At 42.0% G+C, this 13,128-nt stretch overlaps 1 protein-coding gene across 1 annotated transcript; it reads left to right on the forward strand.

Moving 5' to 3' along the window:
* Positions 1 to 7,523: 7,523 nt before the first annotated feature.
* Positions 7,524 to 11,219, forward strand: LOC148140459 (uncharacterized). The gene is made up of 2 exons (XM_087979768.1): positions 7,524 to 7,587; positions 10,351 to 11,219. Exons 1-2 carry the CDS (start codon positions 7,524 to 7,526, stop codon positions 11,217 to 11,219), a joined length of 933 nt encoding a protein of 310 aa, XP_087835894.1.
* The last annotated feature ends 1,909 nt before the right edge of the window (positions 11,220 to 13,128 follow it).

Below are 13,128 nucleotides of genomic sequence, written 5' to 3' on the forward strand. Positions count from 1 at the left end.
TATAGGAGAGTTATGAACCTGTGGTCACACACTGAGCACACAGAGTAGGATACTTAGGAGTGAGAGTGGTGAGCCTCTGGAATTTTCTGCCACAGGAAGAGGGTGAGACTCAGACATTAAATGTTTTCATGACGGAGTTAATTTTGTTCTGAGGGCGAAAGGGTATCAGGAGACAGCAAGGAAGATAGACTGAGTTGGATGAAAGACTGAATCCCAGAATTCAAAATGATTATTAATCTCACCTGGAGAAGTCCAGTATCACCGAATGTTACAAATAAAACAGATGTCCAAAAAAAAATCAAAAGATTTAATGTTACTGAAGAACATAACATGAAATGAATGCAATCTTAATAAAACCAAAATCTAACATGAATTCACATGCAAATGGTGGTCAACATAATTATGTTAACACATTATTAAACAGATACAGCACTGTTTGACCGAACACATTTACTGGACAGACCACTCAGCATGAGGCTCACATCTTTTAATGACAAAATCCTGCTGAACTGCGTCCAGTACAATACGAGGTACTGTCTTTGAGGATTTAGGATTTGAGGATTTAGCCACCAATCCTCATTTTAGAGAAGCTCCCAAACAAGCCAGTCCCAACTGCCACAAACAGACACAGCTTTCTGCAAAATGATGGAGTGGTGTGTAACCTCCTCAGCACTGTTCATAAAAGTCTTAATATTGTTGTTCCACCAGAGCGACCTTTATCTGACACTTCAGTAACAGCCCTGTAGAATGAATGCTTGTGAAATCAACATTTCCCCCCAAAAAAACAAATCTGTGGCAATCACCTTAATGCTCCTCATCTCTGCTTCTTCATCCTCTTCCCAGCAGACTCCAGGTCATTCCATTTTAAGTTATGGGATCACTGCTGGACTGTGAAATCCTATGTCTGATGTTTTCTGATCATTTCAGGTGCTCTTGATTTTAGAAATGAAGAAAGTCAGCTTCCTTTGAAATAAAAGATGCAAAACCTTCATTCTTCTGAATCATTTATCAGTGGGCGAGGAATAATGTGCCCAGTATAACATATTGTACACGCATGCATTAAATATCCATTTCCAGCTTTGCTTTTATCTGAGATTTACTTTGACATTCCCAGCACTTCAATCAGTGTCCCAATGAAAGTCCAGTAATGAGCTTTTGTATGTCTCGCATTATTTCAACTGGTGTGTTATTTTCTTTGTATCATTCTAAGTTCAGGACTTTCAGATTTATACCTTTTGCATCCTTTCATTTGCTGCCTAAAACTCAATCCATCCCCATATATTCTGTCTCTCAAATGTCTTTGTGGAATCCCACATGACCGAGTCCCCACTTGTAACAGTCAGTGTCAGACATCATAGGCATCTGCTAAAAGTGTTAGTTCTTTGTTCTTTGATAGTTAATTTGATAATTGACAAAAGAGACACAGTGATGATGTTTTCTTCGTGTGGGGCAATGTGGAATGAGAAGTCACTGTTTTAGGTTCAGTGAAGAAGATTTAAAACTGTGCTGAGTAGAATTTCCTTCCCACAAGGGGTCAAAAATCTGGGGAATATGTGTTAGATCTGAAGGCACTGAGTTAATTTAAGAAGAAAGTAAACAGATTTGTTTTATTATTAATGAGTTAAAAGATTGTAGTTTTGCTGGTACCTGAGATGAAATACATAATTCTGTGAAATGTTTAAGTGAATGCATTTTTTCAGAGGTTCTAAATTACAACACAGTCGAGATTCCTTACAGAAATTTAGTAAAGAACTTTTTAAAAATTGTAATGAGTACAGGAATCTTCGAGGGGCTTTTGTATCATTGAGGGACGTCTGGTGGGAAAATAGTATACATGGACGTAAACTCTCACGACTGTCAATGTAAACCATAGAAATCATGTTGTGAAGATCTTTCTGAGAGAAAATGAAAATATTTCTTTAGAATAGTTCTTCATTTTTCACTGAATTCAGTCACTATGGAAGTTAGAGAAGGAAGAGAAGGATACGATTGGAAAGATTCAACTTGAAGGCTCATGGGGCTTAGCTGTTAGATTTCTCTCTCTGGGTTAAAAGACCCTGCTTTAACACTCACATTCTCCAGAACCGTGTGGTAGCACAGGTTGATTTTAAAATGGCGACAGTTCATTACTTGAATCTGCCTCCTGGATTACCTTACGTTCGACCCCCATTAAAGTCAGGCCGAGGCAATCAGGTTCCTCGTCACCATTTCAAAACTCAGAGTTCTAATGCCTGACAGACACTGGCTTTGTTTCTGTGGGGATCACATAGCTTACTGTAAATGCTGCTCAAGGACAGGAGGCAGACAGTGATACAGTCATGGAGATGTACAGCACGGGAACAGATCCTTCAGTCCAAATCATCCATGCAGACCATATATGTTAAACAATCTAATCCCATTTGGCAGCACTTGGCCCATCTCCTTCGAAGCCCTTCCTATACACAACGACACTCAGATGCGTTTTAAATGTTTAAATTGCACCCGAGCACTCTATTTCCTCTGGCAACTCATTCCATACATGCACCATCCTCCGTATGAAATGTTACCCCTAAGGTCGCTTTTACTTCTTCCCCTCACGCTCAACCTATGCCCCCTAATTCTTGAATTCTCCACCTCTCGTACAAGACCTTGTCAATTTATCCTGTCCATGCCCCTCATGATTTTATTAACCCCCTGTAAGATACCCTCAGCATCCGATGTTCTAGGGAAAACAGCCACATCCGATTCATCCTCTCCTTATAGCTCAAATCCTCCAAACTCTGGCTACATCCTTGTAAATCTTTTCTGAACACTCTCAAATTTCACAACACCCATCCAATAGGAGGAAGACCACAATTGCACACAATATTCCAGATGTGGCCTCATCAAAGTCCTGTGTACAGCTGCAACATGACCTTCTAATTCCTATACTCAGTGCTCTGACCAATAAAAGAAAGCGTACCGAATGTCTTCTTCAGCATCCTGTCTCCAGGACTTCATGTTCAAGGAACTATGAACCTGATCTCCAAGGTCTCTTTGTTCAGCATCAATCCCCAGGACCTTGACATTAAGTGTGTAACTCCTGCCCTTATTTACCTTTCCAAAGTTCTGCATCTGTCATTTATTTAAATTAAACTCCATCTGCTACTCCTCAGCCCATTGGCCCATATGATCAAGATCCCGTTGTACTCTGAGGTAGCCTTCTTCGATGTCCTCTACACCTCCAATTTTAGTGTCATCTGCAAATGTCTTATCTGTCCCACCTATGGTCACATCCCCATCATTCATCTAAATGACAAAAAAACAGTGAACCCATCATCGATCCTTGTGACACACTGCTGATCACAGGCCTCCAGCCTCAAAAGCAACCCCCAACAGCCATCCTTTGTCTTCTACCTTCGAGCCAGTTCTGTATCAAAATGTCTAGTTCCCCTTGTACTCCGTGTGATCTAAATATGCTAACCAGTCTACCATGAGGAACCTTGTCAAACACCAAGTCCATAAAGATTACGTCCACCTCTCTGTCCTCATCAATCCTCTTTGCTAGTTCTTCAAACAACTCAATAAAGTTTGTAAGACAAGATTTACCGTGCACAAAATCATGTTAACTATCCTTATTATGTCCTTGTATTTTCAAATACATGTAAATCCTGTCCCTCAGGATTACCTTCAAGACCTTGCGTACCACCGATGTAAGGCTGACAAATCTATAGTTCCGTCGATTTTCCTCAGCAATTTTCTTAATCAGTGGTACGATATTAGCCAACCTCCAGTATTTCTGCACCTCACCTATGAATATCGATGATGCAAATACATCCGCAAGAGGCCCAGCAAACATGTCTCTAGCTTCCCACAGTTTACTCGGGAGCACCTAATCAGCTCCTGGGGGATTTATCCATGTTTATGCGTTTTAAGACATCCAGCACCTCCTCCTCTGTAGTGAGGATATTTTTCAAGATGTCAGTTTCCCCACATTGTGTACCTTTCTTATCCTTCTCCTCAGTAAATACTGATGCAAAATGTTTGTTTGGTATTTCACCCGCCCCCTGAGCTTCCACACATTGGATGCCTTGCTGATTGTTGAGGTGTCCTATTTTTGCCTCAGTTATCTTTTTGTTATTAATGTAAATATAAAATCACTTTGGATTCTCCTAAACCCTCTTTACCAAAGCTATCTCATGTCTCCTTTTTGTCCTCCTGATTTCCTTCTTAAGTATACTCCTACTGCCTTGATACTCCTCTGAGGATTCACTTGATCTCTGCTGTGTATACCTGACATGTGCTTCCTACTATTTCTTAACCAAAACCTTCATTTCTTTAGTCATCCAACAATCCCTACACCTAACAGCGTTGCATTTCCCCCAAACAGGATTATACTGTCTCTGAACTCTCGTTATCTCATTTCTGAAGGCTTCCCGTTTTCCAGCTGATACTTTACCTGCAAACATCGACACCCAATTCACTTTTGAAAGTTCTTGCCTAATACTGCCAAAACTGGCCTTTCTCCAACTTAGAACCTTAACGTTTATAACCAGTCTATCCTATTCTGCCACTATTTTAAAACTAACACAGTTATGGTCGAGGGCCCCAAAGTGTTCCCCACTGACATCTCAGTCACCTGCCCTGCCTTATATACCAAAAGAAGGTCAAGGTTTGCACGTTCTCTCGAAGGTATATCCACATACTGAATTAAAAAAAATTCTGTTCACATCTAACAAATTGCCCTCCATAAAAACCCTCATGACTGTGGCAATCGAAGTCCGTGTTTGAAAATTAAAAATCCTCTACCACAACTACTCTATAACTCTTTCAGATAGTTGAGATGTTCTTACAAATTTGTTTCTCAATTTCCCACTGAGTATTGGGAAGTCTTTTGGAAAGTCCCAATAATGTGATCATCCGTTCCTTATTTCTTAGCCCCACTCAAATAACGGTATGTATGTATTCCCAGGAATATTTTCCCGAAGTATATCCATAATGTTACCGCTTTTCAAAAACACCTCGTCTTTTGCCACCTGACTTCGGTGAGCCTGATCTCGGTGGTGGGCAAGTTGTTGGAGGGAATCCTGAAGAAGAGGATGTACATGTATTTGGAAAGGCAAGGACTGATTCGGGATAGTCAACATGGCTTTGCGCGTGGGAAATCATGTCTCAAAAACTTGATTGAGTTTTTTGAAGAAGTAACAAAGAAGATTGATGAGGGCAGAGCAGTAGATGTGATCTATATGGACTTCAGTAAGGCGTTCGACAAGGTTCCCCATGGAAGACTGATTAGCAGGGTTAGATCTCATGGAATACAGGGAGAACTAGCCATTTGGATACAGAACTGGCTCAAAGCTGGAAGACAGAGGGTGGTGGTGGAGAGTTGTTTTTCAGACTGGATGCCTGTGACCAGTGGAGTGCCACAAGGATCGGTGCTGGGCCCTCTACTTTTTGTCATTTACATAAATGATTTGGTTGCGAGCATAAGAGGTACAGTTAGTAAGTTTGCAGATGACACCAAAATTGGAGGTGAAGTGGACAGCAAAGAGGGTTACTTCAGATTACAACAGGATCTGGACCAGATTGGCCATGGGGTGAGAAGTGGCAGATGGAGTTTAATTCAGATAAATGCGAGGTGCTGCATTTTGGGAAAGCAAATCTTAGCAGGACTTATACACTTAATGGTAAGGTCCTAGGGAGTGTTGCTGAACAAAGAGACCTTGGAGTGCAGGTTCATAGCTCCTTGAAAGTGGAATCGCAGGTAGATAGGATAGTGAAGAAGGTGTTTGATATGCTTTCCTTCATTGGTCAGAGTATTGAGTACAGGAGTTGGGAGGTCATGTTGCGGCTGTACAGGACATTGGTTAGGCCACTGTTGGAATATTGCGTGCAATTCTGGTCTCCTTCCTACCGGAAAGATGTTGTGAAACTTGAAAGGGTTCAGAAAAGATTTACAAAGATGTTGCCAGGGTTGGAGGATCTGAGCTACAGGGAGAGGCTGAACAGGCTGGGACTGTTTTCCCTGGAGCGTTGGAGGCTGAGGGGTGACCTTATAGAGGTTTACAAAATTATGAGGGGCATGGATAAGATAAATAGACAAAGTCTGTTCCCTGGGGTTGGGGAGTCCAGAGCTAGAGGGGATAGGTTTAGGGTGAGAGGGGAAAGATATAAAAGAGACCTATGGGGCAACTGTTTCACGCAGAGGGTGGTACGTGTATAGAATGAGCTGCCAGACAACGTGGTGGAGGCTGGTACAATTGCAACATTTAAGGGTCATTTGGATGGGTATATGAATAGGAAGGGTTTGGAGGGTTATGGGCAGGTACTGGCAGGTTGGACTAGATTGAGTTGGGATATCTGGTCGGCATGGACGGGTTGGACAGAAGGGTCTGTTTCCATGCTGTACATCTCTATGACTCTATGATTGCACGCACACCAGTATCCACCCTGCCACCGCTCCCCAACCCCACTTGCATCCTTCCTTTTGCATTTTTAATTTGGAAAATGTTGCTGTCAATCCTGTCCACCTGTAAGCCACATCTCTGTAATTGCTTTGAAATCCTAGACCCATGCTCCTAACCATGACCTACCTTCACTGTTTACCCTCTTGCTTTGAACTAATTGAAGTTTAATTTCAGTCCTACCTTTCTCTGCTTTGTTTCTGCCCACGCTGATTGTTTGACTTGCTCCTTTTCCCAACTGTACCAATCTCAGATTGGTCTCTTTCCTCACTATATCCCTACATCCCACTACGCCCACCATCTTACTAGTTTAAATCCTCCTGAATAGCTCTTGCAAATCTCCCAGTCAGCATAATCATCCCCTTCCAATTCAGGCACAATTAGTCCCTCTTTTCCAGATTCCAGTGATTCAATGTGAACTCTTATCCCCTGCACCAGCTTCTCAGCCACGCATTCATCTCTCTATCCTCCTATTCCTATCCTCACTAGCTAGCAGTACCGGATGTAATCCAGATTCTACTAATCTCAAGGATCTCCTTTTTCAATTCCTGCCTAACTTTGTATATTGTCCCTTCAGAATCTCATCCTTTTCCATTCTTATAAGTTCAGTTGCAATGTGCACAGTGACCTCCTGCTCGCCCCTCTCCCCTTTGGGAACATTTTGCCGTCTCTTTGAGATATCCTTGATCGTGGTACCAGGACGTTAACATGCCATTCTAATGTCTCGCTGCTGACCACAGAAATGTATGTCTGCGCGTCTGACCAGAGAGTTCCCCATAACAATGGATCGCTTGGAACCTTACGTACCACTCATTTCTTGGGAGACATTCTTGGTACCAAGGACATGTCTGTTCATGCTACATTCCCTGAGAGTCCAACTGCTCCCACATTTTCCAAAACAATATACTTTGTTTTCAGGCAGAGATAGCCACAGGAGACTCCTGCACTACCAGACCTATGCTCCTAGCCTTAATGTGGATGTTAGAATTTGTGTGTTTAATGAAATCTGTTCACACTCTCCCTGAGGATGGAGCCTTGTATATAAATTAAGTGTACTTCAATGCGTTGCCTCATTTTGACTCTTTCTGCTTTCACTGAAAAATGGGACCACAGGCGCTTCCATTTGAGATTCTCTTTCCCACTCTTGCCGTCTTTGGAATTCCTGGTAAGTGATTCAAAGCCGCTGCGACATTTTTCTTGTGTGTTCTGATTTGATTTGGGTGTCTGCAATTTTCTCCAATGTCCCCCAAATAGAATTCCGGCTTATTGCTGAGTTTTCAGTATCTTAATCACCATTGGTTTCACTCTGAGTTTCATTAGTCCAGTCCCAGATGACTGAGGGTTGGAAACAACTGTCTTTCACTTAAATAAAGGAAACAACAAATGGTAAAGGATTTAAATTAATGTTTTGCATCAATCTTTACGGTGGGGAATATTTCAAACATCCCATTAGTTCTGAAGAATATGGGAGAGGAATTATGGCATTTCACCATCGCTGGAAGATGAGTTTTCGAAAAACTAATGGCGCTCAAGGCAAATAAGTTTACTGACCGTGACGACTTGCATCCCAGCATCCTAAAAGAATTGGCTACAGTGATAGTAGATGCGTTGGATGTATTTCATAAAAAAATCCTTGGAGTGTCCAGAAATGCCAGAGATTTAGAAAACTGACAATATGACACTCGTATTGAAAAGGTGAGAGAGGCATAAAGTAAAGAAACGTATATATTGTTGAAAAATATTGGAATCAATTAATAAGGTTGGGATAACAACACATTTGTAAAACCCATATCTCATCAAGCAGAGTCAGCACAGCTTCATGAAAGGATAATTGTGTCTAATGAAATTCTTAGGATTTCTGAGGACGGCAAGGTGGTTCAGTGGTTAGCAATGCTGCTTTACAGCAACAGCGTTCCAGGTTCAATTCTAGCCTTGGGCAACTGTCTGTGTGGAGTTTGCATATTCTCCCCGTAGGTTTCCTCCGGGTGCTCTGGTTTCCTCCCACAGTCCAAAGATGTGCAGGCCAGGTGAATTGGCCATGCTAAATTGATCATAGTGTTAGATGCATTCGTCAGAGGGAAGTGAGTCTCGTTGGGTTACTCCTCAGAGGATCGGTATGGGCTGGTTGGGCCGAAAGACTGTTTCACAATGTAGGGAAGGTAATCATAACTAGATTGGATGGACAGGGCAACAGGAGAAGCGTTGCATTTGGACATTGATACAGCACTCAATGAAGTACCTCACAAACGGTTAAATTATAAGATAACATTATACTGTGTTGGAGGCAGCATAATTGTATGGATAGAGAACTGGCTGATGGAAAGGAAACACTGAAAAGGGATAAGGGATGCGTCGGGTTCTGCAGAGGTGTTTTGTGGCCAGATTTGCAGGTGATACCAAACATAAGTGAAAATGACAGATTGAGAGATGAATACAGTTTACAAAAAGATGTTGATCAGTTAAATAAGTGGGGAAAATGTCAGAAACTGGCGTATAATGTGGGTCAACGTGAAGCTGTTCATTTTGGAAGGGAGAACAAAGTACACAATTTTATTAAATGGAGAAGAGTTGCAGAAAGCTGGAATTCAAAGCGATTAGGGTTTACTTGAGAATGAAACATACAAAGTTACTACACAGGTAAAGCTTAGTGTGGGAATCTACTCACTGGAGTTTAGAAGAATCAGAAGTGACCTCATTGGGACATATCAGATTTCTAAGGAAATTGACAGGATAAATGGTGAAAGAATGCTTTCCCCTCATCGGAGAGGGCTTTGGCTTCACCAGGAAATGGGACCACAAACCTTTTGAATAGAAATTCTCAATTCCATCATAAAAATCCTTGAAATTTTTTGGTAAGTGCTTGAAAGGTGTTGCGACATTTTCCTTGCATGCTCTGTTTTGAAATGTCCTAGAGGGCATAATCTCAGAATAAAGGAGTGTCAATTTAATTCTAAGATGAGAGGACATTTCTTCTCTCTCGGGAATTGTGAATGTTTGAAACACCGTGCCACAGACAGAGTTGTGGATGCAGAGTCCACATGTATGCTTAAGGCCTGACATAGACAGATTCTTAATGGTAGGGGCAGACATATAAGACATCTCAGAAATACAACTTATTTGACGAAAGTTAGCCACAGGAGAGGAACACAGAAACCTACGAATTCGGAACAGAAATAAGCAATGTAGCCCTTTGAAACCGTTCCAAATTTAAGTAGGAGTATTGTTGATGAGAATAAGATCTGGACTTCTGCGTGCATTCCAAAGTCCTCCAACGTCTTGTGTTTTCAAAGCAATCCAACTCAGTCCTTCCAACTCAGTCCCACTGCCCTCAGAGGAAGAGCATTTCACATACCAAACAGCCTCTAACAGAAAGGAAATGTCCTTATCTCGGTTTGATAAGGTAAACTACTTATTACTGAACTGTATTCCCAAGTGTCCCATGAAGAGGAGCGCATTTCCCAGTGATCCATCATATCCTGTCCGCTCAGTAACTTACGTGTTTCAGTGAGATCACCTCACGTTCTTCTGGACTTGAATGGATGTCGGCATAACCTGTTTTTCAAAGCAAAAGACCTAAATCCCAGGAATATGGTAAATGAACTTTCTCCAAGCATCCAAAGCAGCAACATTTATTTTCTTGAAATACGCAGGCAAAGGGGTGCAAAGTGACAGTGAGTTCTATTCTACTCCTGAAATGACCTTCAGAATATTTCTATGAGAGAGATAACGTGTTGCCACTAAGATGTCAGTTTTGTTCATTGATGTACAAGTCTAGCATCACCAGGAAGCAGCCCACAATCTTATGGAACCCTCCTTCTGTAATTCCAGGCCTTGACTGTGCCCATTTCTGATCGGCATTTTGATACGTGTGACAATTGGGATTTTTTTTTTCAGCGAACATGATGACAGTGCTGATTTTTTCCCCAAGGGAAGTGCGGCCTTTCCAAAGGAATCACTCACTACATGACTGCCATGGCGACAGGAGATCTGATGGTCCTTGTTTTCAACGTGATTGTGAACCAAATTTTCAAGTATCATTTCCCGGGTTCACTGCTGAACTACACTCCTGCATGCCGACTCAGTGTCTTCCTGCAAGGGTTAAGCCTCCAACTCTCCGTCTGGTTTACCATCGCCTTCACCTTTGACCGCTTTGTAGCAATATGCTGCAACAAATTGAAGGTGAGGTATTGCACTGAGAGAACAGCCAATGTGGTCATATCCATTGTGAGCGCTCTTAGCATTATGGTCAACATTCCTTTGCCTTTTCGCTATGAGCCCATTCAAGTTCTGAACAATGTACAGTGGGGGTGCCGCATAGTCACTGGTTATCTCACTTCACCAGCCTGGTCAGCTCACCGGTGGCTTACCAACATCTCAAACATGTTTCTTCCAATTCCTCTTCTGCTGATTTTGAACTCTCTCACTGCCCGCCACATCCTAGTGGCCAGAGTTCGCCATGCCCTGAAGAACAGCAGAGGTGGTGCTGGGGAGATGGGCAGAGACCCCGAACTGAAGAGCAGGAGGACCTCCATCATTCTGCTCTTCACCATCTCCAGCTGCTTTATGGTGCTGTTGGCATCCATCACTGTCATCCACATCTGTGTCGGCGTTACTTACACAGTGGCTTTCCAAGGGTCAAACTCGCTCTATTTGGCAATCATGGCGGCATTCCTGCTGACGTGCACCAGCTCCTGCACAAACACTTGCATTTATGCACTGACTCAGAGGAGATTCAGAGAGGAGTTGAAGTATGTGCTGAAATCTCCCTATTCTCTACTCTGTAAGATATGTGACTAACTTATATTTATGGCAGAGATTATGGTGGAGTGATAACCTCACTGGGCCAGTAATCCAGAGCCCAAAATTAATAAACTGGGTATACAGGTTAAAATCCCATATCTCAAATTGTAACAATGTCCATTCATTAACAAGCTATGAAAACGTGAGTGATTGTCAAGAGTGAGTGTCAATTGTCATCGAAGAATTAATGTCCTTTTGGGAAAAAAATTCTGACATCTATACTTATATGGACATCAGACTCATAGCCACTTGGTGACTCTTAATACACCTCTGGGCAATAAATTTCCAAACTAGCCAGTGATGCCCACTCACCCAACAGAACAAAATCCGAGATGCCAATTTTAATAGAGCGACTGACATTGAACATTATCTTTTTTCTTGAAATTTTCGGAGCAATCCACAAAGGATTTTAAAAAGTTGAAGTGAGTTAGAGGATGGAATGTGCAGGACATACAGTAAATATAAAAAGATAAGGGTCAGGTGGTGCACTAGTAGTGTCCTTGTCTCTGATCAAGAAAACCTGTTCCAAGACCCACCTGTTTCAAAAGTGTGTCATATCACATGTGACCATCATGGTTCAAATATCAAAAATGTTGGGACTGATAGTAAGCCAGTCATTAGTGAGACCACAACTGCAGAGTTTTCTATGGTTTAGGGAGTCACATTGGCAGGTTAGGGTTAATTCTGAGGGTGCAGAAAACATCCATTTGGATAATGCCTGGTAAAAGACCATGTAACTTTGTACCAGAAATGGAAACAGTGAGGTAATTTTCATTGTGTGATGATAGAGGTAGTTAGAATGATAAAGGATTTACACAGAAAGTACTGTAATATTTTTTGACGAGTCAAGGTGTGGAAGAAATCGACTTATTGATGAGATGAAGTATGTTCAGCTGAAAACAGAGGCAATTGACGACCTTTCACTATCCAAAGGTGTGGGATGGTTTGTCAGTGTCATTAAAGGAAGCAGCGACCAGACCAATATGGAAGAATAGGCTGAGACTGAGACAAGGAGAATTATTGGCCTCGTGACAGTGAAGGAATGGCAGTATATTTCCAGATCAGGAAGGCATGTGCTTTGAAAGGGAACTTGCAGTGATGGTATTCCCTCCTATATGCTGTCCTTGAATCTTTAGCTGTTACTGACAACAGGTATGGCAAATGCATTCCTCGAAGACTTACTAAGTTGTTGTAGCCTTTCTTGAAGAGGTTACACATAGATGCGAGTGTGCATTGTTGGAACAGGGAGCGAATTTCGAAGGTATCAGTTATCAGTGCTAGCCTGAAAGTTGCCCAGATCTAGGTACAAATGGACATGGAGTGGCGGATGGAGTTTGATTCAGAAAGATGCGAGGTATTGTATTTTGTAGGGACTTCCACTTATAATGGTCGGCCCTGGAGAATTTTGTAAACTAGAAACACTCAGGAGTTCAGGTTCATAGTTTGGAGAAACAATGTGCAGCCAATGAGACCAATTCTAGCTTTGTCTTCTAAATGGAACTATTTAGCAGAGGGAACGTGAGTCTGAGTGTTCAACTGGCAGAATGTTCGAACGGGAACATGAGAACTGGGAACAGCAGGAGGCCATTCAGCCCCATTCTGCCATTTGATCGGACCATGCTAGATCTTACCTCAAGCTAAACTTCACTTTTCTGCCTGCTCCCCAAAAACCTACACCACATTACTCATTATAAATCAATCTATCCCTTCCTTAAATGTACTCAATGTACCAGAATTCACCACATCTGGGGTAATGAGTTCAACTGATTCATAACCCTATGAGAGAAGAAACTCATCCTCGTCCTTGTTTTAAATGTGCTACTGTACCATCCTAAAACAGTGACCCCTGGTTCCAGGTTGATCCATAGGAAGAAATATCCACTCTACATCAAATTTGTCTATCTGC

This window comes from Chiloscyllium plagiosum, unplaced genomic scaffold (genome assembly GCF_037043375.1).
Source record: "Chiloscyllium plagiosum isolate Xiang-an unplaced genomic scaffold, Cpla_swu_hap1 HiC_scaffold_35, whole genome shotgun sequence".
Classification (NCBI taxonomy): domain Eukaryota; kingdom Metazoa; phylum Chordata; class Chondrichthyes; order Orectolobiformes; family Hemiscylliidae; genus Chiloscyllium; species Chiloscyllium plagiosum.

Coding starts and splice junctions, on each gene's coding strand:
- LOC148140459 (XM_087979768.1), top strand. CDS start 7,524: ATGGGACCACAGGCGCTTCCATTTGAGATTCTCTTTCCCACTCTTGCC. Junction 7,588..10,350: donor TGCCGTCTTTGGAATTCCTG/GTAAGTGATTCA, acceptor TTTTTCCCCAAG/GGAAGTGCGGCCTTTCCAAA.